The sequence below is a fragment of the Ahaetulla prasina genome, chromosome 2 (genome assembly GCF_028640845.1).
Source record: "Ahaetulla prasina isolate Xishuangbanna chromosome 2, ASM2864084v1, whole genome shotgun sequence".
NCBI lineage: Eukaryota > Metazoa > Chordata > Lepidosauria > Squamata > Colubridae > Ahaetulla > Ahaetulla prasina.
The window spans coordinates 117217461-117238824 of NC_080540.1; the positions used below are offsets into that span (position 1 = coordinate 117217461).

The 21364-nt window shown below is 37.6% G+C and overlaps 1 protein-coding gene across 1 annotated transcript in view; it reads right to left on the reverse strand.

Moving 5' to 3' along the window:
- LOC131190546 (uncharacterized) overlaps positions 1-20952 on the reverse strand; it is a 103676-nt gene extending 82724 nt beyond the window's left edge. The window contains exons 1-2 of the mRNA XM_058167882.1: positions 20345-20952; positions 3855-4151 (exon numbers count right to left, since the gene is read on the reverse strand). Of these exons, the coding sequence (XP_058023865.1) occupies positions 3855-4099 (245 nt within the window). The 5' untranslated portion in view covers positions 4100-4151; positions 20345-20952. The remainder of the gene's footprint in view (positions 1-3854; positions 4152-20344) is intronic.
- Between the last annotated feature and the right edge of the window lie 412 nt (positions 20953-21364).

Genomic DNA, 21364 nt, shown 5'->3' on the forward strand with positions numbered 1-21364 from the left:
AGAGTGGGGGTGTTCGGAAGTACCAGCATCAATATTAACTTGGGGCTTTTAGCTGACATGGGGAGGTTGCTGTACAATTGATTCCTAAAATCTAAGCTACAAGAGTGGATTCCTAGCCCTCATCTTTTGATATTGGTCAATAGCAAATCAGTCAGAGAAATCTCCCTCTGTTAGAAAAAGTCAGACACACTTTTCCACACGCTAATCATACATGCACACTTTTCTGCAAAAATGCAAGTATGTATGCATACATACAGTACATGTATGCATGTATGTGATTTATATCCTTCTTTCTGTACAAAACATACTCAAGTTACCTTACTTCCTGCACTGCTCTTTTTGTTTCTTAATCTGCTCGTTATAGTTAATTACCTCTGATGGGAAGGTGGCAAAAGAACTCAGAAAGGAGCAATTTTCAGCAAAACTCTGGAAAAGAGCCTGAATGTTATGTTTATCCGCTTAAGACTCCATAGTTAGTAAGAAGTTGGGGACGGAAAACAATCTTGTTTTTTCTGGTCTTTTTAAAATATTCAGGCTTTAGAGAAGAGCAAACCTTCATAGCATTGGCAAGCACTGATTTGTCTCAACTTTGAGACTGCAGCAAGATTATGGGGGAAGCAAAGACATTACTTTAATACTCCATATAGAACGAATGGGATATTTTCTCTCTCTCTCTGTGTGTGTGTGTGTGTGTGTGTGTGCGCGCGCGCATATACGTGTGTGCGTGTGCACACGCTCTATATATTTACCAATAGTTTTCCTAAATTCTCATCTTTTTAAAGGGTTTAAGATGTAACAACTCTTTATCTTCCTGAGATGAACTACTATCAGATGCAAAGTAGAGGTGGTATCATTAAAAGTATATGTCTTTCCAGGGGACATTCCTGCACCAACAGTGGGAAATTTGACCTTATTACTTCAAATGGTGGATCAGGATTCAGAATGGTATTAAATTAACCAAAATACTTTATCCCTGTGATTTCACTGCTATCCTAATATCTGGTTCTGAGAAAAGGCAGCTTAGGGGAAATTTCTAATACAGGTCTTCAATAACTCTCTTGCAGAATGACCTAGGTTGCCTATGCCTTTCCAGTTACCTGGGCACCAGAAAGTTGTATGGGATTATGGTGAAGTGTGTTGTCCTGACAGATATGGGATGATGCAAATGATCTCAAGGTTAGAGGGCTTTTTTTCTCCAGGGGGGTCAAAAATCAGGCTTAATATCACAAAATTATAGAGAAACATATAAAGACCTGCCTTATAGCTGTAAATATATAAAAAGGCAGAAGTATTAAATAATGATGAAGGAAACTGTTGAACATTTGTAGAATTATTTGTGTATGACATAGAGAGGTGGTACTTTCATGTATCAAGGAAGAGGAAGCCGTAGTTGGAGAGCAAGCAGGATGCAAGACAGCAATCTGCTGAACAAACTGACTAGTGGAAAGGACTGCAGTTTTTGGAGAAAAGATCATAGGTCAGCAAAAGCAACTTGACAAAAGGTGCTGGGATCCAAGAAAGCCAGAAAATACTTATTTTTCTCTCTTCTGTTCTCTTACCTAGAATAGGAGTATGTCCAGAAGTGAAAGCACAGAAAGAAGCTGTACATGTGAGAGAGGAGTGAAACACAGTAAAAATCCCCATTTGAAATTTTTTGTATAGAATTGTATATAATTATAGAAATTATTAAGCTAAGCCCAAGATGTATATTAAATACCACTATAAATAAAGTAGTGTGTATACAGTTTCTGTCCCTTCCCTCCCCCATAAACAGGGGTTTCTCTATAGTTTTAATGCATTGTTCTATATGTATTAATCAGATGGGTTTATTGTATTTTTATGTTTGGTAAGTAAACATAAAATAAGATAAAAAGGTAAAAAAATAACCTAAAATATTACATATTAAATAAACAGTTGACCTGCAAAACAAACGTATAGCTGTAACCTTTCTAAATATTCAGGCTCCTTGGGAGAATAGCAGTCTGTGCTGAACTGGTATGCATGAACAACCTAAAACAGAATAAATTTGTAAGCTTGATTAAATTTATTAAAATAAAATGTGGGCCAATATTATCCTGCAAAATGCCCTATACACAAATCACTTACTTCTAATCCGAAAGTTATGTTCAAGTGTACATTAAATGTTTTTTTGCATTTCTGTTCAGTTTTTCTGATCCAAAGAGATTAAATTTCTTTCTTTCTTTGAAGAATGTACTTCATCAATTGTCTGTTCTTTCCCACATTCTTTTGCATGTATCTCTCTTATATTCTTATGGTTTTCTCTAATCTGTGAATGAACACAGATGGAAAGCTGCATTCTTGGGGCATATTACAAACTGATTTATTTTGGCAATTGGTACAGCAGAATTTCTTATTACTTGTTAATTATTGAAACGCTTCTTCAGAAACCCTGAGAACCATGAACTATTTAAACTTGAGTTATAAGTAAGAGAGTAAATATGTATTTGAAGTAGTAGAAATAGATTTGATGTATTGCAGGAAAACATACACAATTTCAATGACAATCTTATTCCTGCTTTCTTGTGGGTCAAAACAGTTGAAATGAATAGAACTCTCTCCTGAATTGGAAGTATATGATGGCACTTTTTGCTAGCAGCTCATGAGAGTACAGAAGCTATATAATATAGTGTTGCAGCTTGATTTTTCCTTTAAAATTATAAGACATTTTTCTTCAACACAGCACCATGTACTACCCACAATGCATAGAAGACAGAGCAGTTTGTTCATTTTTCAGGATAAGGTCAGTTAGACAAAGAAGAATTCTCCAATTACTGTTGTGCATCTATTTCAGTTGACAGAAGTTCTTGTTTCTTTATAATTGCTGTCAAAGATCAAAACTATATAAACATAACATTGTAAAAACTATGAGACACGGTACAAATATTAACAGTAAACAGTACTCTCAATACAGATTCTATAGGCAATATATTAAAAGACAGTTAGGAGATTCATAACCTGTAGTGTTGATAGGAAATCATACTATGTGGAGTGCTTGTAGCTACCTACAACTAAAGAAAGATGAAACGAGGGAGGGATATAAAGGATCTCAAGACAATTTATTTATGTATATATATATATATATATTTCATGATATGTTTTTCTTTTTTTACTATGACAACATTTATGTATACTGTTGTGACAAAATTAAATTAAAAAAAAATAAATAGAATGGGAGGTTATAACTTTGGAGAGAGAAATAAAATGCCTGAAGAAGAGTGGTCAGTGGGGCACTTGAATTTACTTCTGCATACCCCTTTTTCTGGTGATTCATAGATTCCCCATCCAATTGATTCAATTTCATTCAAAGGTCTTATTAGTTTTTTGAAGAACAGCTTGCCTTATTTTACAAAAATTCCTAAGCCCATATAGACTCCATAGGCCTTCCTTGAAAATAAATATGATTAATGACTACTTTAAAGAAAAAACAAAAATCAACTCACTTTGTAAAAAGCATCTTCAGAGGCAGCGTGGTTGATGCAGAACAGTCTTTTCACTTTCCTTTCCATTCCAAAACAATTGGATATTTGATTTCTGCCCTTGTGAAACATGGCAGCCCATTTATAAAGGCATTTTTCAAGTTTCAAAATTTCAAATATCCCCCCCCCCCAAGTCACATACATGTTTGTTTAACCCTATAAATTGCTATAAATTGTTTAGGGGCAGAAGGAAGGAGACAATAGTGTAAGCCGCCCTGAGTCTTCGGAGAAGGGCGGGATATAAATGCAAAAAAATAATAATAATAATAACAATAAAATTCCTGCTGTATGGCTTTGGCCTATAATGGAAAAGACCAGTGACACAGAAATCAAATAATGAAATATATCCATACTCACTCCCACTCCTTCCGCTTTGCCTGTGGTGTGTTGTGGATTTTGTGGGCTTGATGGGCCATGATGACATCACGTTGATCCACAATTCCTCCACGTCGTTTGTATGAAAGAGGTTCCTGACCCATATAGTGGTACCAGCCACTAAAGAAAGGATACTCAGGACTTGTAGGTCCACGTCCATCGTGTACTGCTTCATAGTAACTGGGAGGGGACAGCAGGGATGAACGGATCACAGTACGCCTCGCCATCCATGGAACTTGAACAGAAACCACCAAATCCTGCCTGGCTGGCTGCCTTTATCTGTAAAGATAAAAAACAAAAGGAAATGATAGAGTAAATTACACAGATCTATCTGTACAGTGGAACCTCTGGTCACAACCATTTGTTCCATAACTTTGGTCGCAAACCAATTTGTTCGTGACCCGAACCTAATTTTGGAAATTTGGGGCTTACAAAAAAAATGGCGTGGAAGGGGAAATCGGCCGCAGGAAAAAAGTGGATTTTTTGGGTTGGAACCTGATTTGGTCGTGGTCAGAACCGTTCATGACCAAAGGTTCTACTGTATATGGTGGCACAAAATTATGTTGCCTGTTTAGAATAGTTCAACCATAACAATCCCTTCAAGACTTCAGCTGTTTTAAAGCTAAGGTAAAATATTACTCAGGCTCCACTTTTAGGACTATTTGAGTACTTCCAAAAAGTTGTTTTGGCAAAACATGGGAGTGGGTTGCCATTATTTTTTTTGCAGGATGCTTTTTCAATTTCCCCATTGATCTTTCTTCCAAGTATACACCGTACTGAACCCTTCTTAGCTTCCAAAACTGCTTTAAAATGCCCATAATTTTTTAAGAGCCAAAATGACCCATTTCTACATACTTCACTAAATAATGTAAGGCAGTTTTCATGTCAGGGTAAATAATAATATTGTTTTTACTAAGTAGAACATTGTTTGCATCTTTAAATAGCATTATCTTGGCTTTTAGTAAGTTAATTTTTGGACAGAAGGTCAAATAACTCTTAGGCGCTGGACAGAGTATATAGATGGGAAAGAAGGGAGAACTGAGGACAGAAGAAAAGGATTTCGGATAATCTGACTTTTGTTATCGGAGCTGATGGCAAGGTGTTTTCATTCTTCTACTTTATTCATACCCCTGGAAATAATTTGTACAGTAACTAATTTTAAATACAATATAGAAATAGCATTTAGACATATATGCTTCATAGTGCTTGAATCCTTTAAGATATCCTGTACAATAGCTATATAAACCCAACAACGGACCCTAAATTTAAAGTTTAAGTGCATTTGCACACCTTTACTGGGTACAGTGCCTGCAACACAACTCTCTGAATAGGTATTGCCACCAGAGAATACTGTCTCTATCAATAAGTAATAAAATACCGGTAGCAGAAAGAAGGAGAAGAAAATCAACCTTCTAGAAGAAAAATCAACTTAGTTTAGAATGATGGGTCATCCCTAGTTAGTTCTAAGTCACTTTTTTTTTTCATTATATAAAAAGATATTGGATTATTTAAGGGCAGGTTATTTTTAGGAAACCTCTACAATTATAAACTACAATTGATTAAAATTCTGGCTTTGAAAGTTAGGAGCTACTTATTTCACTATTATACTTTATACATTTGAGAAAAATATCTTTACCAGAAAGTAGTAGGACATAGTATCAGAACAGTCTATTCATAAATCTCATGAATTTCACTTTCCTAATTCTTTTCTTACTCTCTCATTCTGCCTGATTCCCATCCTGAAACATTATTTAAAGAGAAGTGGAACCTCTAACTCAGCAAGTAAACATCTCATCTAAATGGCAGCACCTAGCTGACTCATTAAACATTAGCCGCAACTAGATTAGGCTTGTATTTTTATAGCTCATCCCCATGAAACCAAGACTGGAAAGCACAACGGCAAATGTTTGTTACTAAAAAAAAAACAACTCTACATTGATGGGCCCTTGAAATTACCAGGGATCCCCACCCGAATTCACTAATTTGGAGACTATAATATCTTATTCATAGCCAAATTAAAATACTATTCACCAGTTCTTGAACCAGGAGAAAACTATACCTGTATAACATTTGCTACTCCTAGGGCAAATCTTTAACTTGTCACATGCCTGATGTAAACAAATGGTGTGATCTCTATTTACAGTGTGCAGGATGTGTTAAAGATCGGATTGATGGGTTCTTCTGGCTTTGTTTCCCTCCTGTCCCACACATATCACTAGCTGGAGAAAAGCATCCCCTTCATTTTCTTTAGCATGGGATGGGCCTGAGCAGGAGGTGAGTTCTGACAGATGGCCAGATCAGAGGATTTAGCCATCTGTCAAAATTTGTTCTAGTGTTTCAAGTGAATATGCGGAAAGGGAGCTTGGCTATCATTTAATATCATCTGACAGGTAGACTGTGTTTGGACAGGAATTTAACACTATTCCAAAATAACACTATTCTGGAGCAATGTGAAACATGCATTCAAAAGTAGCTAACAGATATGGGTCTCAATCTCTCTTTGTAGAATCGCCATTGCTACCATAAGTTAGCTGCCATTCAGATGGATTATGGCAGCCAAGCATGGAGGGGGAGAAATTTTAATTTAAAGAACTTGAATCCCCACTGTCTTAAGCAGAATGTCCTTAGAAGACTGAACTGGAGAGAACAGAAGTCATCCAGATACTGTAGATCCATGCTATGGCTAGGTAGAATTGAAGATAGTTCTCATCACTGCCAATTGTCTAACATTTCTATGAAACTTAATGTGTTTTTAAAACTGGAACCATCTGAATACTAATAAATGTCATCACTATCTTCTGAAGGTCAAAATTCACATTCTAGAGAAATATAGCCCCAACTCACAGTCCCATATCTCTTATTACTGCCTTAAACAAACAATACTACTACTATATTAAACTATTCTTCTACTTCTAAACATTTATAAATTTATTCCAAATTATATGTCAAAGCAATCCAGTATCCATACGATGACTACTACTACTACTTGTTATTATTACAGCTGCTAAAGTTGTCAAGTACACTGACCATTTGATGTCCATTCAAGTACACAGTTTTATATACATTATTCTCCTTTCTTTGATAATACAAGTAGTCCTTGTTTAGCAACCATAATTGGGATCAGCAACTCAGTCATGAAGCAAGTCGAGGCTAATTGAAACATAATGATTTTATTATTTTCCTTAAGTCAGTGGTTCTCAACCTTTATAGTGCTGCGACCCCTTTAATACAATTCCCCACGATGTGGCAACCCCAACCGTAAAATTATTTTCGTTCATAGGCCTAAGTAACTGTACTTTTGCTAATGTTATAAATCGTAATCATAATGAAAATATCTGATATACAGGATGTATTTTCATTGTTACAGTGGAGCAGATATAATTTCCTGGATTACCTGATCGATAATATCAGCAGACATGTCAGCTATTCTTCTGTGAACAGTGTCATTAGATAAGGAAATTGCACTCAATTTAGTAACAAATTCAGCTCCAATCATAACTCGAACAATGTCTTTGGCCGCTGGCAACTAACTCCTCAGCAATGGTGTGAGGTTTCATAGCTCTGGCGATTCTGAGAGCCACCAAATAAGAAGCTTCAACGGCTGCTGTGTTTTGTTTATGGTACTTGCCACCATAGTCAAGTCTGGCTTTCTTGACTCCATCAGCTTTACATCTAAAATACTGGGTCTCCTTGTTGGCAAAGCTTGGATGCTTGCTATCAAAATGACGTTTCAGTTTGTTTGGCTTCATAGATTCGGCTGATAGAACTTCATTACAAATAACACATTGGGGTTTCTCAATTCCTGCTGTAACTATTGAAGTAAAACCGTACCGTAAAAAACCGTCACTATATTTTCTTTTCTTAACGTTCATTTCCTGGATTACCGCTGTGAGCCTTTGTGGCTTACTTCTGCTGTTTAGCAGAAATTCCCTGAAAGCAACCACGGGCTTCCCCTAATGCGCTTCAGGAAGACCGCTGATTGATTTCATCGCGGTGATAGGCAGCGATCTCAGCGTGCCTCAGCAGCCGCAGAAGGGGAAAAAAAGCGGCAAACTGTTTTTTTGAATTTATCGCGCCTGAAGCCGTATTGGCTAGCGATCTGAACTGCTTGCGATTGCTTTGAGGACGGAGGCATTAAAATAGAGTCTCCTCCCCTATTAAGTTTATCGCGCCTGAAGCCAGATTAGGCTAGCGATTGGGAGTGATTGCAGCTGGCTTGAGAGGGAGACATCAGAGCAAAGATTTTTCTCTCTTTTAATTCATCCCGCCTGAAGCCGAATTCGGCTAGCAATTTGAAGAGCCTGCAGCTGGCTTGTGGAGTCAACCATTGGAGCGAGATTCTTCGACTTGCAAATATACTTCCCATATTTCCGATGGTCTTAGGCGACCCCTGGCAAATTGTCATTCAACCCCCAATGGGGTCGCAACCCACAGGTTGAGAACCGCTGCCTTAAGTGAAGAGTAGAACCCGTAAGGGAAATTTTATTTCAGACTGAGATTTCAGACTGCCAGAAAAAAAGAAAAAATAAGCCATCCACAAAAGAGAAGGCAAAGAAGAATGCCAGGATAAGTTTTGAGGAACAGTAGAAAAATCGCAATGGCTGAATTCTTGGGTAAAAGTGGAACATTTCTCTGGGTAGTGTGGCAGCATTGCATCATGAAGTAATTCTAAATTTTAATGTGCCACTCTTTGAGTAATGATTCCTGACAACCCAATACAGCAGGCCATTGGAAGAAGAAATACAGTGTAACTGCATTAAACAACAGAGCCCAAGTTGAATAGCATCAAAAGCAAAGGCAAGATTTCAGAGAAGATTGAGAAAATACAGATATTGGATACAATCCAATATTTCATTTTCAATAGCTACTATTGAAAACTGTCCAGTCCATATTAGTCACTATAGGACCTCAAGCTGCCAGCCAGTGCCTTCATTACTCGTAATGAGCCTGCCCATTATGGCTGCATGTCGCAGCACATGAAATGTGTCACCTAACAATCCTCCCATTCTTGCTATCTCCAATGAAATGTAAAACAAAAAGGCAGGTCATTAGTGGAGTGTGGGGTGCATCCCAGGTGGGGGAGGACTTTGAGGGTCTAGTACAGGCCCAGGCCTGCCTGCTCTGGCCCTCCCAAGGCCTCTCCTACCCTTGAGACACCCCATGCTCCACTTTCCATAACTTGGGTCCCAACGGGCCTTTTCCCACTCCTACAAGGTCCTCCCAGGACTTAGGCCTGATTCCCACCCCACCAGGCCAAACATCCGTCTCTTGACTTACCTTTTGAAGAGCTTAGAGGCCTTCCAGAGGACTGGAATCCATTTTCATTCTTTGGGCAGCCACATGGCACAGTTCCCCAAACCACCACCATTTTGTCTCACCCACAAAATGACAGCCACATTTGGGTCACCACCGCATGGCCTGGCAACAAACTGCTTCATTTTGCTGCCTTAACAAAAGTGCTGCAGAAGCCTCTCTGAGGCAGCAAAATGAAGCACCTTGTCTGGTCGCCGACATTTTGCTCCCACCTGTTTGTGGATAGAGGCAAAATGGCAGCCACATTCAAGTCGCTGCCTCACAGCCCAGAGACAAACTTGGTTTTGCTGCCTTAACAAGCTCTGCATGATGCTGCAGACGCTTTCTGTATTATTCAAAAACTTCTGCAGCACTGTGCAGACCTCTGTAAGAATCAAAAAAGGTTAAATCATGGCAACTGGACCTTTTAATCTTTTAAAATACTTTTGGCCTGGATGATTGAATCTTCATTTACAAGACCTCTCTAAGGCAGCAAAATGAAGCAATTTCTCAGGTGGCTGCCATTTTCTTCCAACCACAAACAGGTGGGACAAAATGATTGCTGCATTTGGATCATTGCCATGTGGCCCGGGGACACTTGGCCTGCCCTTCTTCCTCAACATGAGGTGGTTAGACCTTCACAAGGTAAGTGTGGAGCATGATGGGCTTGTGGGGAGGAGATGCAAGTGCTGCAGGATTCCAGCAGGAAGGGATGGGCACTGCAATGACTCTGTGGTGGGTTACAAGAGCAAATGACAGCAGACCTTCTGCAATCGCCATAATTTTGAAATTATGAGTCATATATAACTTTTGTGGGGGTGTCTGTGGTAATTTCAAACATTTGTTAAATGACTTGTCATACCTGAAGGATGATGATGATGATGATGATGATGATGATGATGATGATGATGATGATTATTATTATTATTATTATTTATTCGATTTTTATACCGCCCTTCTCCTGAAGGACTCAGGGCGGTGTACAGCCAAAAGTAAAAACAAACAATACAATATACAATTTAAAATACAAATTAAAAAACTTATTTTATAATTGGCCTAAGAAACTTTAAAATATATAAAACTAAAACCCCATTAAAATTAATATTAAAAAATTTAAAATCGATAAAATTTAAGCCAGCCCCGCGCGAATGAAAAGATGTGTCTTCAGTTCGCGGCGGAAGGTCCTAAGGTCAGGTATTTGGCGTAAACCCGAGGGAAGCTCGTTCCAGAGTGTGGGAGCCCCCACAGAGAAGGACCTTCCCCTGGGGCCGCCAGCCGACATTGCTTGGCGGACGGCACCCTGAGAAGTCCCTCTCTGTGAGACCGTACGGGTCGGTGGGAGGCATGCGGTAACAGCAGGCGGTCCCGTAAGTACCCAGGCCCTAAGCCATGGAGCGCTTTGAAGGTAGTAACCAAAACCTTAAAGTGCACTCGAAAGGCCACAGGTAGCCAGTGCAGTCTGCGCAGGAGCGGTGTTACATGGGAGCTACGCGTAGCTCCCTCTATCACCCGCACAGCTGCATTCTGGACTAACTGAAGCCTCTGAGTGCACCTCAAGGGGAGCCCCATGTAGAGAGCATTACAATAATCCAAGCGAGAGGTAACGAGCGCATGAGTGACCTGTACTTAACTTTGTATCCAGCAAATATTCTCTGGTTTCCACATAAATGTCTTGAAGTCTTCCCCTTTTGCCAATACTTTATATACTTTTCTTTCTCCTACGAACACTATGACCTCTGGGAAGCAAGGTTTTTATCCACAAAGCAAAGTCCAAAAGTAGAGAAGAATTCTTCTTCTCAAAATGCACTCCAGAATTCACTCAAATGCAGAACTGCATGACAGAAAGCACAAAAGCATGGCTCACTTGTCACATGCTGGTTCGTCACTGGCAATTTCCTGTCATGTAAATTAAACCTTATTTAAACATAAGAATTCAGGGCTTGTTTTTGTGGCCATACAAGTCGTAAAGTTGTTAGGTACATGAACAGTCCAGAGTTTGTACTAAAAGCAGTGAATTTTCATCAATTGAAGTTATCCCTATAGGGATTTATTGTCTACAGCAAAATTATCTCCTACCAATTTAGGAGAAATTCAGTCTATCTATTATTTTCACTATCAGAAGAAAATCCCTTTTAGAATCAGTTGATAAGAAACATGCAGGAGAGATTACCTGTTTTGGGAAAGTTGTGCACATTTTGCTGGCTTTTCAAAAGACCAGAATACTCAACTTTGCCTTGAACCACTATGTCTCTTATTTTTTAATTTCATTTAAATTAATTTAAATTAATTCACCTTTACTTTTTAACATTAATGTTAAAAGAAACTGCTTTGGAAATATACGTTTTGAATTAAAATCAACATATTAACTATTACGAACAATAATTTAACTTAAATTAGTTAAATAAAAACATAACCATTCTGATATTAACAAACTTCAATTCCCAACAGCTCTAGCTAGCTTGGGATGCTGAAAGTTGTACAGTAGTTTGATAGGATTTAAAAGGCATTGCTTACTTATTTTTGGAAAAGATAAGCTTTGTACTATTTCTTTTAACAAAATAATCAGCTAAATTTAACAATATTTTACTGATTTTTAAAAAAAAATATTAATAAAAATGAATTCATATATGTATTGTTAATGTTCCTAGAAAGCTTTTTGCCAAATATTAGAAGCACATTAACAAAAAGGTTTGAAGAAGTATGCAAAATGTTCCTTATTGCTGAGTAAACTGATTTACTTAGGTGAAATAAATAATAAGCTTATCAAACATTTGACATCTTTTTATTAAGTTTTGTTTGAAAAGAAAGCCTTAAATAATCTCACTTTCACAAATGGACTTTTATTTGAATTATAATTCTTGTCTTCGTTCTTTAGTTTGAATTCCAAACATTTTCTTATTTTATTGCTGGTTTGAAATTAAATGTTCTTATACTATTGTTACTATGAATTCAACTTTAAATTGTTTTAGGATTTTATTTGTGAACTATCTTGAAATGGTATTTTATTCTAAAGCAATATAAAAAGAGTAAATTCAATTTACATGATAAAATTTGTGTTTTCATAACTATCTTATTTATCTGATTAACGTGTTTCTCTCTTCCATATCTTATCATTCATCTATTCAAAATGAAACCCTGACTATAAGGAAGAGCCTTAGTCTACTCTTTGCTCCCCAGAATCAGCTTAATCTTAATCTTCTCTATTTGATTTGCAAACATGTTTATGTTTAAAGGAAGAATGAAAAAATCATGAACCGCAACAGCAGAGAAATAACCAGAGGGAGGGGCAGAAAATAGATTTGAGATCATGAAAATAGAGTAACTATGAATAACACCTAAGCAAACACTGTTATCTGGAGTTCCAGCTGTAGCATAAGGTATAAGTACTTGGCACATACTCAAACAAACCCTCAACAGTTTTATGTTATATATATATTAGCTTATAAAATACACTACTAGGAGGGAGCAAAACAGCATTTAAACCATGGAGAGAAGAAAGGAAAGGAAAGAAACAGCTTATAAGAAAAGATCGTGCAGAAGACTGAATGAGTTAGATACAGCAATGCAGAAAAGCTTGGTGTTGATAATCAAATGCTTTTGTTATTATTACTTTGCACAGAGCAATTAAGATGATTCTTTATAACATTAATATATAACACTGGACAAAACATTTTGGGTAACATAGAATTTAGCCAGAATTTATGTGACAGATATTCCTAAAGAATAAAAGGCAAAAATGTCCACAGAGCCTTTTTTCATTAGCTCCTAACTTATTATAGCTCAAAAGCATCTTTTGAGTACTATTTCTAATTTATGTATTTATATACTGCCATTGCTGTACATAGCGTTTAGAGCATAAGCTTAAACTATTAAGACATATAAGCTGTATGTTAATGCTTCATTTCTTTTTCCAGAAAAAAAACTTTTAAAAAATAATTTACATTAATTTTCTTTGAACTAAAGAGGATAATAATTCAAACAAAATACAATTCAAGTTTTAAAAACTATAAAAATCTAAATAAAGCAAAAATGAAAAAATGAAATAGATGAAATTTTCTTGTATTATAGTACAGATATGATTACAGCTATATTAAAATTATTGCAACTCAAATTTAAAACAACAAATTAAACCTTGTTTTGGAACCAGTAATGAAGTAATATGGTTCAAATTATCACTTTGTCATTTTTTAGCATATTTGTTACATTTTTCTCACATATTTGTTGTATTTGAATTCACTCTTTATACTATTATGCCTTGTGTGCCCGTTGTAATCATTTCTGGAGCAGAAGGTTTTACTTTCTGTTGTTTTGCCATCTCACCGGAACTTACTCTATATGGAGCTATCCTTAAAGACTCTTCAGAACCTTCAGTTAGTCCAGGATGCAGCAACTTTAGAAGTTAAGTTAAATTTAACACTTACGTTTGCTTGTGTAATGCAGAAATGGCATTAACTGCCACTTAGGTTTCAAGCACAACTTAATATGCTGTTTATTATAAATAATATAATAGTAATATGTTCCTCAAAAGATACTAATTTCATTTTTATTCTAGGTCACAGTTCACACCAAGTGATTATTAATGAACACAATCAATTCAATTGTTCTGTTGCGGCATCCTCATAAACAAATAGCTCCTAACGTTAGAAGCAAAAGTGAATGCAGCAATGATGGCAGCTTAGAGATTCAGGTTGAGCATTAAGAAAACCAAACTTTTAATAGCTCATTAAAAGGAAAAAAAAATATTATTGTACAGCCAAATCATCAAGAGTCAGCAAAGAGCTAGAAAGTCAATTGCAGCATTGCTCAGCAGCCATCAAAAAATAGTGCCTTCTTTGGTGTTAGCTGAGTAGAGTGACAATCTAAAAATAAAAATGAATGTTCTGAGGGCATGATCAGAACTGAAGTTGACAGGTAATGCGGAAGGCCAATGGCAATGCTTTCAACAAATATTTCTATCATATGTGCAATTGGCCACAACAAAGAAGACATACAGAAAATAGCATTCTTCCTAGCTGGATGCCCTGAATAATAAAATACATTCATGGATGAAGAAGACATCTTTAAAGTCTTGTATAAAAAGATATTAGCCGTGACAATTGAAGAATTTATAACAGATCTGATATTAAGATTTTGTCTTGAACTTTAGTATGTTGACTGAAACTTTGATCAGCAATTAAATTGTTTGAGGATCTTCCAATAAACTCACAGAGCTGAGGACCACTGCAAAGACCAAGGAATTAGTGAGTAGACCTTGGCAACTGTCTGGATAAGGAGAGGACAGGAGATTGCCCATTTGTGCTCTGGACAGTTGCTCCTCAGGAGAACATTACAGGACAACTGTTTTTCACAAGTTTGAGTGCCAGGAGATGACAGGATTAGCCATTTAAAAGACCTGGCTTTTCTCCCAAGTGTTGGAAGATTAAATGATTGCATATTAAAATTGTTTTGGCAACAGATTTCTGTTGTTTTTATTGCACTAATTGGTTGAATTTTATGATTTTTAGAATGATTTTATATGTCTTTTAATTTTTTATTGGGAGCCACCCACATTGGTTGAAAAATGGGTGGCTGTATAAATGTTTTAAATAAAAGAAAAAAGAAATCTTGCTCACAACCATGATGGAGGATTTTAAAGGACATTAAATTCACAAACTTCACTTTCTAATTACTTTCAGAAATTGCTTGTTAATTACTTCTAAGCTGTGAGAGACTTTTGGAATGATAAATCTGAAAATGTCAGATGAGTTTGCCTTCAATCCTGAATGAAAATCTAATCATAAGCTTAAGAATTTAAAGAATCTGATTTAAATAGCAAAAACCTATATGGGATTTTGATCTTAGAAAGTTATAAATGGACTAAAAGTCCATATAAAATTGGAATGAAACTTTCAATACAATTTTGGAATTAATTATAAACTACAAACAGCCTGCATTACATCCATGGGCTATATGGGGTCTCAGTTGGCTTCCAAGTACAATTCAAGGTACTACTTATCATCTATAAAACCAAACATGACATGGAACCAAGTCATTTGTAGAAATACCTGTCTCTGTTTCTGCAAATCCCATTAGATCCAGCACGGTGAGCATGTTCTGGATCCTGTCTATTAAATAGTCCTTGCCACAGCACTGTCCTATAGAATACAATACTTCCTGAGGTTCATAGAACTCTGCACTTCTGGGATTTCAGAAGTCTTGAAGAAGAGTTGGAATATTAAGCGAGCACATCACAATGAGTTTGCTTTTCTTTCTTGGAATTAAGTTTTTTCTTGACTATCATTATTTTTCTTATTTTTCTTACTAATAGACTTGATCTAATTTATCCTATATCTGTCAACTAGAGTCACAACTGTGAAATGAGAAGTTACACAAATTGATGCAATAAACAAAATATTAGCAAATTGTATTTGTAGCCATTTAAGAGCCTAAATTACTAAGTATAAATCACTTGGTAATGAACAATTAGAAACACTATTATGATGATACAGAAATCAGATGATTGCTAACAGGCATAAAGACTGGTTTTCTGTATTTCTTTACTGCCATCTATAGTATTGGTTACCCAGATCTTTGAGCCCAGATCTGATCACTCTGTTCCAATTTTCTAACATAAATTAGAAACATGAAGAGTTTAATCAAAGCACAAATAACAATATAGTTGAGTGTTGTGTGTACATGTAAGACTAGCTTTTCAAGGGCTCTTTGACAAAAACAGACTCTTACAATATAGGCCTCTAAAGAAAGAGTTATTCAGTATTTAAGAATACATGGCTATAAATAATATTCTGGCAGTGGCAGCAACAATACAGAACAGTCTTCAAGGGTTATTCTCCCACGCTTATTCCTATTATGAAACATCCTAGGTATTTTATGTCTATAGTTAAACGTTCTATTTTATAAACACTTTCATTTTTCAAACAACTGATGAAATTTACCAAACTTCAAGTAGCTACTTTAGAACACATTAATGACATACTATTTGTGATATTAAATAAACCATGGTTGAAGAAGTAAAAAACCATGGTTTCTCTAAACTGCAAATAGATCCAACCACAGAAATAGTAGCTCATTCCTCCTCCTGTACAGAAGCCAAAGATTTCAATTTTTTCAACAGTTGGCACTTCTGAGCCTTAAATGACTATATGCAAAGTAAAAGATGGCCTAGTCACTTAGACGCATTTTTTCCCAAATCAAAGTTCTATACAGGAGAAGTAAACGTGTGATCCACATGTATGTGTGAAAAACAAAGGAACCAAAAATAGCAGAGATGATGTTGCAAAAATAAATTCACTGGTGGTCAATCCTATTTCTTACTATATTTTCCAAATCAGTAGTTATTTAACCATGTTATAATCATTAGTCTGACACTGGACTACCAGATCATAGCTAAAATAAGCCCACATTCAAAATGTCATAAGTACCAGCTGTAATTAAAGAATAATTAATGTTACCATAATTTGATTCATGATTTAGATACCATATTAAAATCAACTACAATAAATATGGCTTGGTATGCTATACAGAAGAGATCTAGCGTAAAAACAACAGAGAGATAGTAACCTGCACACGTTTAATCACTGTATGGCAACCAGCTTATCAGATTAGATCAGGGGTGTCCAAACTTGGTCTCTTTAAGACTTGTGGACTTCAATTCCCAGAGTTCCTCAGCCAGCTTTGCTGGCTGAGGGACTCTGGGAGTTGAAGTCCACCAGTCTTAAAGGGACCAAGTTTGGACACCCCTGGATTAGATTAATATCAGAATATTGTGAACTGCTTTGGATATAAAAATTTATCCAAGAATGCTTAAAAGGAAAGAAGCAGGTCATCAAGTTTATAAACTGTTTCAGTAATATTCCCCAAGCAGAACATTTACAAAGGAAATCTAAACTATGTCCCACAACTTCATAGGAAATAAAGCAAAAATATTGCTAAGATTATCATTCCATTACAAGTGACTGCCTAGAAAAACAGTGTTAAGTTTCCTCTCCTTCCTAGACTTTATATTTCTAAAGTAACCTCAGAACCCTTTTTTTTTCCTGCAAGAGTACAGAAACAATTCTTTCAGCACTAGGCTAAGTCTAGAGCATGGGCTCATGAACCAGACCATAATTATTAATTACACCTGTGGGGGGAGTAGTTGTCACTACATATTCTGATGGTCTGCCCAATTAGCATTCTTCTCCTGCATTCCAGCCCATTAAAAGAAAATGCTGACATCTTCCCTGTTGGTTCTCTCAGCAGCTGTGCCATAAAGAACTCCCCTGGGCTTTTCCAACAACCTCATGTTTTGCTTCACAATCCAATTCTCCACAGAAAAGTATCTTGTGTGCATGTCCAGTTATATTTTGATATAATTACATAAAACGTATTTATTGCTTCTCAAGAGACAGAGGAATCGGACATATAATCTGGCAGATGTACAAATCAAAGAGAACTAAAACAGGTATTTGGGCTGCATTCTTGGACAGTGAGATTGGTGGCATATCAATTCAATAAAAATAGTCTTCCCCTCTATCAGATCATTCCTAGCTTTTTTCAAATGTTTCCTCAAAGTTTTGCTTCCACAGCATCCAGAAATATTCCCAAAGTATAATTTTTATACAAAAGGAATTTTGCAGATATGTAGAGCATGTGACTCATATTTTATTAAGAAAAAGAAAATACTCTGCCAGTGTTAAAGGACAGAATTTATCCTGTGAGCAATACAGAATTTTCCCAAAAATTAGTGCCTCTCAGATATGTTGAAACCCCAATACCTGGAAGGTAGGGAAAGAGAAAGGACTCTCTTCCTCCCCCTTCCCACCCCACGCAGTGTTGCTGAGATTGGGAACCATCCGTTCTTACCATCATTGGTAAAATAATCTGACTGGGATACCTTAGATTTCTATTTTTCACATGAACAAAATACTCAATGTGTAAATAAGCTTTATATTAGTCTTGAAACTATACTAGTTTATATTATAAACTATATTAGTTTGTATTAGAAACTATTAGTCTAGAAACTATATCCCATATTTGTTGTAAATTAGAGTGGGATGGCAGTGTTGAAATTGAATCTATGGCTTGTCTGATGCCAACTAGGGAGTTTATGACTGATGCAATACTTGAAGTAGAGATTTCATACGTTCATATTTTTTTTAAGAATAGAACATAATTTTTTTATTGGCCAAGTGTACTGGACACACAAGGAATTTGTCTTGGTACATACACTCTCTGAGTATATAAAAGAAAAGATACATTTGTCAAGAATCATAAGGTACAACACTTAATGATAGTCATAGGGAAACAGTCAATATAAATCTTAAGGATACCAACAACAAGGTTACAGTCATACAGTCATAAGTGGGAGGAGATGGGTGATAGGAACGATGAGAAGAGTAATAGTAATAGTAATCCAGATTTAGTAACTAGTTTGACAGTGTTGAAGGAATTATTCATTTAGCAGAGTGATGGCGTTCGGGGAAAAACTGTTCTTGTGTCTAGTTGTTCTGGAGCATGACTCTATGGATATTTAGAAATGTCCTGCTGAAATTATACATTGTCTCTATAAAGTGTCCCTGGAACGGCAATCTTACTTAAAATGATTTCTCTTTATAGCAAACTTTATTAGCTGCTTGGGGATGATCTTGAAAAGCTAAGCAGAATTGTGCTTGGTTAATAACTAAATGAAGATACAACTAAATACACATTTTTTGCTAAGGCATGATGTGGCTTGTTTAATTTAGCATATTGTGTGGACCAAATCATTGTAATTTGTAAACCTGGCGTTATGGTTTAATCTCAGACTGTCAATTGTGTTTTATTTAATATCATGGTTAGGGTTAGGGTAATGGTCTAAATTTTTCCAAAGAGGCAACTTACAAATGTATGCTCTTAAAATCTCAGAATTCTCAATAATGGCCAGGCTGAGTTTTAAGTCCATATCTATCTATCTATCTATCTGAAAGTTGCATAACATTATTTTAATCCCTACCTAATATTATTTTCAATGCCAATGATAAACCATCCACCATTGCTAGAGCTGGTCTTTATCAAGAGCACAATCATGGAAATCAGAAAGTAAGGAAGGGAAGACTTCTTCAGAGATAATGAATAAAACTGAAAGGTAAAAAAGCACTGGGAAGATAAAAGCATCAAACGTCTTGTCATAGTGCCATTCTTATATTTCTTGCTCTAATGTCACAATTAAACTGGTCTATGTAAAATTGCCTGCCACTCTTGCCATTATAGACATAGCCAATTTTCCAATATCAAAGGCCAAAGAGATCTAAGCTGGAGACTGCGCTGGCAGTTCCCTGACTTTCTGGCTATTCCTATTACACAGAAACAAAACACCCAAGGGATACTTGGAAATGACATATACTGTGCCTGCTGAAGGCATCTGTTCCTTGGAGCAGACAAAGTAATAGAAATACCAAATTATTTTTATCTGCAGTCCATGATATCCTAAAAGCAGAACAACAAATATGTCAGGCAGAGAGGTAGGCATAATAAAAGGCAATGGAGAGATCCGTCTTGTTTTCTAAGTTTGAGGGAAGAGATGGTGGATTTGGTATTCATCCCAGCAGCCTTGTATTCCCATCTGCTTCACTGCTTGACACAAAATATACAAGGTATATATACAGAGATAGTGGGAGGAGCAACATGGCAGGTTTGGACAGCTACTGAAAGAACAGAAAGCAATGTTGGAGGTCGTCCCATGTTTTTGAGTCTCCATTCCTTCAGTCCTTCCCAGGGTTAAGTGACATGTTTCCCCTAGGGGACAGGAATTACTGCTTGAAATATTTGCCAAAATAGATTCAAGAGAGAGCAGCTAAGCTAAAAATAAGTATTAGAATGCAATGAAAGTATTGAGGCTTCATTTAGATCTCCATCTAATCAAAACATAGAAGGTAGTTAAAATCATCTCCTTACTCTTCATGCCCACTGTTTGGTTGCAGGGAAGCCTCTAGCACAGCATTCTTCTCTCAGGCATTCCCAACACACACACACACACAAAATCAGGCATTGCCCCCTCCCCTGCATCAAGGTACTGTGTTCCTGGGTAGGTTGCTCGGGGAGTGAACCTCTCCCAGGTAAGATTTCCTTCCCTAGGAGCATGGAGTTAAAATACATTCTTCCCAAATCCCAACCTAGCCACTTCCATTCTGTTAAGGTGCCAGGGGTGCCCTCACACTCACCTGTATTTCTTCAGATATTCGTGTTGACAGCAAGTGAAGAGTTAACGCTGCCAGCTTTGCCTGGCCTCGTTCCCTGCCAGGTGTCCTGCCAAGAAATCGGGAAGCATACTTAATCCGTAACACCAGGAGGAGGAGGAGGCGGCGGCAATAGAATGGAAAAAGGTTGCGCGGCGAGACTTCGCCTAAAGCCGACCTCGGGGCACGGCGGTACCCTGGATGCCCGTGTGGCACGGAATCAGCCTAGAGAGGGAAGAGGGAAGAGCAGTTCTCAGGGCGACTCCGACGTGAGAGGAGAAGGGAATGGGAGGGCGAGGGCCAACCTGTGCCCATCCACTTTTGGGGCTGCAATCACACACGCCGGGGAGCGATTCAGGCTCCCACCTGCCAACCAGCCGGTGCCAACTCCACGCCCCGCCGATCGCTCTTTGCCGGGGCAGGCAGGCAGGCAAAGCTCGGAGGGGGCAGCCGCTCCGAGAACGACACAGACCCTCCACGAGCCCGTCCCTCTTCCCTCCTTTTGGTTGCGCCGCCAATTCCTCCTCCCCCCTCGCACGTGGTCATTCACGCTTTCTTCCTCCGAATTCCTGACGAGAGGAGCCCGCCCGCAATTATTTTATACCGTCAACAAATCCCCCCCCCCGAAGGGTAATCACCTACCGCAGCTGGAGGGCCCCAGGCAGGGCTGGATCCATTGGGCGAGAAACGGGTGAGGGCTGCGCGGAGTTACCCTCAACATCTGTGGGAGGGCGGAGGAAATGGTTCTCTTTATTTCTCCCCAAATACCGCGGAAAAGGGTAAGAGACATCAATGACCATGTGCCGTGGCGGCGGCGGCGGTCGGCGATTGCGGTGGAGGTGCACCGCTGCACTCTTTAGGCGCCCTTCCGTGTTTTGTCGCCTTCTCCTTTGGGGGGGAAAAAAGGGAACGGGGCTCGTCCATCCTAAAGGAGGACGTGCTACGTGTGCCGTTTGTGTTTTGCTACAGTTGCCTGTGGCATCAACCTGTGAGGGAGGCTGGAAA